Source organism: Hoplias malabaricus, chromosome X1, assembly GCF_029633855.1.
Source record: "Hoplias malabaricus isolate fHopMal1 chromosome X1, fHopMal1.hap1, whole genome shotgun sequence".
Classification (NCBI taxonomy): Eukaryota; Metazoa; Chordata; class Actinopteri; order Characiformes; family Erythrinidae; genus Hoplias; species Hoplias malabaricus.
The window spans coordinates 4,691,885-4,696,779 of record NC_089818.1 but is presented as its reverse complement, the minus strand read 5'-3'; the positions used below and the strand labels follow the sequence as shown (position 1 = coordinate 4,696,779).

Here is a 4,895-nt window from a genome sequence, read left to right as displayed (position 1 = left end):
GTGATTCCGTGGTTGTGGACACACAGACTGGACAAAATCGTGCATAAGGAATCTAGTTCACATCACATTGTGTGGAAAGCTTCCTGAGTCTCAGAAATGCTGTGATATTTGCTAAAAATTGGTACCTATTTATTTTTAAATACACTTTTGTTGCTAAAATTAATTGAATTTGTTTTTTTTTAATTTGTATTTTTTAATAATATTGTTGTATATTAATGCAATTACATGCTTCCTGTGATTTGACTCTTTTAATATTTAGAACACTATTTTGACTGCTACATAAATAATAAGGCATTGATATTATTATTATTAATAATATTATTGAAGTCGTTATTATTGTGAATTCTTAAAATCATATTGGGGACCCTTATATGACGGCTGACAAAATTCTATATCCACAGCCAATGGAAATTATTTTAAACAAAACAGTTACAAGACACTTTTTTTTTATTAATTAGTAGTCATTTGCAAATGAACCTGTTCATAATTAATATTGAATATTCTAACAATGTTTTTCATAATTTGTTCATCACTAAGATTTATGAGCCTTTTATCCTTGGGATTTTCATAGACGTAGGTTGCAAATGGAGACTAATTTGTCTAAAATGTTTGTAAACACCTATTCTGAGTGAAGATGTAACCACTGTTACAAAAGAATGAAATACACTCGATTAGTCACACAGGAGCCTAAGGTCATGTGTACTGTCAAGTGTCATCTAGAAAGGTACAAAGCCCTCAAGCACTGGGCTGTGGCACAGTGGGGCTGCACACTCAGGAGTGACAAGGCATTCGTAATCTACAACTAATCAGTCAACATCAGTAGAGAACTGAGGCAAATTTTCACAGCAGTGTTTCAGAAGGAGCTTGGGCTCTGTGGGTTTCCACACCCAGTCTGTCTACTATTAGTCATATATTTTAGATCCAATTAGAAAAAAACATGGATTAAACATCCAAGAGGAATGAAGTAACACTCGGTATGAATAAAAAACCACATGCACCTTGTGCTTTTACTGTGAAACAGACGTTTCTCTTTTATACTGTTCTTATGCAACCTGCTGTCCGGTCTTTTGGGACAAGATCTCCAAAAACGAGTAGATATTTTACTAAAAAGTGCATCCCAGAATTTTGCTTTATTATAATTCATAGTTATCTTTTACATTCATGAAGTGGCCTCCCATCCACCGGTGGTGCTGTTTCATATCTCCTATGTATATGAAGAACACAAACAACATCATTTTCTCTTAGCAACATGTAACAGGCACAAAACACTGCAATTTCTAACCTTTCAGAGCTTGCATTTAGGTTTTCAGTTAAGTTTATGGTTAGAGTAGAGTTTAAGGTTAGATTTAGGTTTAGGATTAAGACTAGGTTAAGACTTAACTGCATACATATGTACAGTTTCTAAACGTCTGGAGCTTAGTGTTAAGTTTACAGTTAGATTAAAGGTTATGGTGAGGTTTAGGGTTAAATTAAGTTGTTAGCAATAGTTACATTTATGTAAAGGTTAAATATTAGGGGACGGTTTAAGGCTGGGCTGTGAGGACACATTTTACAAGTGCCAATTATATTTCATACACAACTTAGAAATCCTAGGAATGGTATATTAGTAAAATATCACTTTGAGACCACTCTGGCATTTGCAACTGTTTGGTTTCTCATACCTTTCTAAGTGAATGGACATTACAGGTCTCTTCTCTGCAGTTAATCTGATTTGTTCTTCCTTTAAACAAACAGGGAAGGCACTAGAAATCAAGTCTGCCCACGTATTTGTCTGAGGACAGTGGGGACCGACGAGGTAATCACATCCCCTCCCTGCTGGCTCAGTGACGACTTAGCTGCGTGATCAATGAGAGAGAGACAGAAAGAGCGAGGCTGGGTGGGGTTGGAGAGAGAGAGAGAGTTGGGACAGTCAAAGCACAACATCAAGCAACAATGATAATGAGGTAATTTATCGAATGCAAAAGGACAAGTGGACTCATGAGTACAAACGGCCATTAAAATGCTTGGGGCTAAATGGAATTACTGATTAATGCAGTAGGTGCGTCCTCTTGGAGTTGATAATTAACATCCGTATAATGGAGTACTGGTTTGGCTCACCATTTACCACTTGCTATCTCCCGGCCCTTAATGGAAGACCCACTCTTGTTGAAATGGGCAAGAATACATGCCTCACAGACCAGACTCTGAGTGGATGCTGGAGCTGGGGGAGGAGTCAGTGATCAGAGAGCAGAACAGTGCCTAAAGGAGGTGGGATGTGAGGGGGGGATGGGTGTGTGGGGGGGGGGGGGGTGGATGCTACTTGTGGGTCTGGCGAGGGATGCCCTGTCAGAAGGCTGTTTCCCTTGGATTCCTGCATCTGTGCTCCTTTTTTTCTGCTGGCTTCTTGATTCTGAAACCAGATTGCTATAGACTTGGACCATCTCTCGCTCGTGTGCCAGTGCTCTGTTGAGGAGGATACAGTTTTACGAGGAAAGATGAAAGCTTGCCAGTGGTGGTGACACAACTGCAGTGAGACAAGCTCTTTTGGCACCGCAGGGGAAAATATCTCAACTCAACTGTCCCACCTATGGGAGGACAGAGCTGGCTTGGTGAAGGGCTCAGGACACACACAGAGGTGAGGAGTTCAGCTGCTGTAGAAATGACAGTTAGACAGAGTGAGGGAAACCAGTATTGAAAGACTTTTGCTTACTTTTGGAACATATACATACTATTCATATTGATTCACATAATATTTATATATTAGTTTATTTACATTGCAACATATAATTGTAACCACATTTGAACATTGTATCCAAATGTATGTGTGAGTTTGATTTAGACATTTTAAAGTTGGTGATTTATATTTAAATGTTAGCTAATTAGAAAGTAGCAGTTTAATTTGAATACTTTTTTAGTTTATTTATTTATATATACAAAGACAATTGTGATTTACCATAAAAAGACAAAACAACAGGAAAATGTTTGAATTTTGAATTAAAAGTATACATTACACAACACTGACTGAGGAGGTGCCTACCTGAAGACCCCTGTGAAGAACTAGTGATAAGGGCACATTGTATTTGTATATAATCACAATGTACATCTAATAAATGTTGGCCAGAAGATTATGCTTTAATGGGTTTGAACTATGGGAATGTTTTAAAAAGTGATATTGATAGAAAGTAATTTGCTCCAAAGTTGTTTTTGTAGTTACCATTTATTTGGCACTACAATGTTCTCCACCTCTAAGGTTTCAACAAGACTTACACTGAAATCTTTCATAAATGTTTACTGTTTAGTCTGTTCACCTCTTTATGTTTGCCTTCTGTACTCTAGATCCACCAATCAGTGCAGCCCAAGAGAGGATGGTATTCATTTATAGAGACTCATATCCCGTTGATATTATGGACATCTACATCTACCTGCCATCTCCACGCTTGACCTGTTCACTAGAAGTCTAGGAAACCGATCTTGAAAAGTCCCTTTGGACCAAGACTATCATAAACAGTTGTACCATTGCTCAAACCTGAAGATGAACATCTCACAGCAACATGGATTACACCACGTCCACCAAAACCACAGCCTGATCACTCAGGCCAACAACAAGCCTGAGAGGGGATCCAGCTCAGGATGCTATGAGCAACTGTTGGTCTCCAGTGAGGTGTTTCTTATCCTAGGACTGGTCAGCCTGCTGGAGAACGTCCTCGTAATCGCAGCCATCATCAAAAATAAGAACTTTCATTCACCCATGTACTTCTTTATTTGTAGTTTGGCAGCAGCCGACCTTCTGGTCAGTGTCTCTAATGCCACAGAGACAGCAGTCATGGCACTCATTACTAGTGGCAAACTTAGCGTCTCAGGGGGTGTAGCTAAGACCATGGACAATGTGTTTGACTCCATGATCTGCAGCTCCCTTTTGGCATCTATCTGGAGCTTGCTAGCCATCGCCATTGACCGCTACATCACCATCTTTTATGGTCTTCGCTACCACAACATTATGACCCAGAAACGGGCAGCTACGGTCATCTCCTGCATCTGGGCCTTTTGCACGATGTCCGGTGTCCTCTTCATCATCTACTCAGAGAGTCCCATGGTCCTCATCTGCCTCATCAGCATGTTCTTTGCAATGCTGGCCCTCATGGCATCGCTGTACGTCCACATGTTCCTCCTGGCCAGGCTACACATGAAGCGAATCGCTGCCCTACCTGGAAATGGGCCCATCCCTCAGGCGGCTAACATGAAGGGGGCCATGACCCTGACCATACTGCTGGGTGTGTTTGTGGTGTGCTGGGCCCCCTTCTTCCTGCACCTCATTCTCATGATCTCATGCCCCAGAAACCCTTACTGCATCTGCTTCATGTCACACTTCAACATGTACCTCATCCTCATCATGTGCAACTCGATCATCGACCCGCTCATCTACGCTTTCCGCAGCCAGGAGATGAGGAAGACCTTCAGGGAGATTTGTTGCGGCTGGGCCTCTGGCCTGAGCTGTTCGTGGACTTGTGGCGGCTATGTGTTAGGGTCTGACTGTGTGTGAGCTGTGGGAATCCAGTGGAAAATGTGGCAGCAACAAGTGTCGCAGATGTGCCAAGTCCGAGAGTTTCAAGGGCAGCATTGTTATGATGTAATTGAGGCATATGGGCATTTTTTGTGTGCAGACTACATTGATCCCTGCATGTCTAGACACATACAGCCTTGATGTCTAGGTACAACTTTTTATAAAATCAAGGGTATGCCCAAAATTCCTCATGGATGTCTTTGGACGTTCTATAAGATCATTCTAGGACCCACTGTGAAGTTGAACAAAGTGAATTGGTTACAGGAAATGAATGAATGAATGAATGAATGAAGCAAGTTTATAACAACATAGTTTCATTGTCATCTTCATCTTCAAATGGCTTCATCCTGATCAG

General features: G+C 40.9%; 1 protein-coding gene across 1 annotated transcript; it reads left to right on the top strand.

The window, feature by feature from the left end:
* Nucleotides 1-3,394: 3,394 nt before the first annotated feature.
* Nucleotides 3,395-4,519, top strand: LOC136675633 (melanocortin receptor 4-like). The gene has a single exon (XM_066652287.1). It carries the CDS (start codon nt 3,512-3,514, stop codon nt 4,517-4,519), a length of 1,008 nt encoding a protein of 335 aa, XP_066508384.1. The 5' UTR covers nt 3,395-3,511.
* Nucleotides 4,520-4,895: the final 376 nt, after the last annotated feature.

What these genes read in the sequence shown, in the direction of transcription:
- LOC136675633 (XM_066652287.1), top strand. Translation starts at nt 3,512, where the DNA reads ATGAACATCTCACAGCAACATGGATTACACCACGTCCACCAAAACCAC.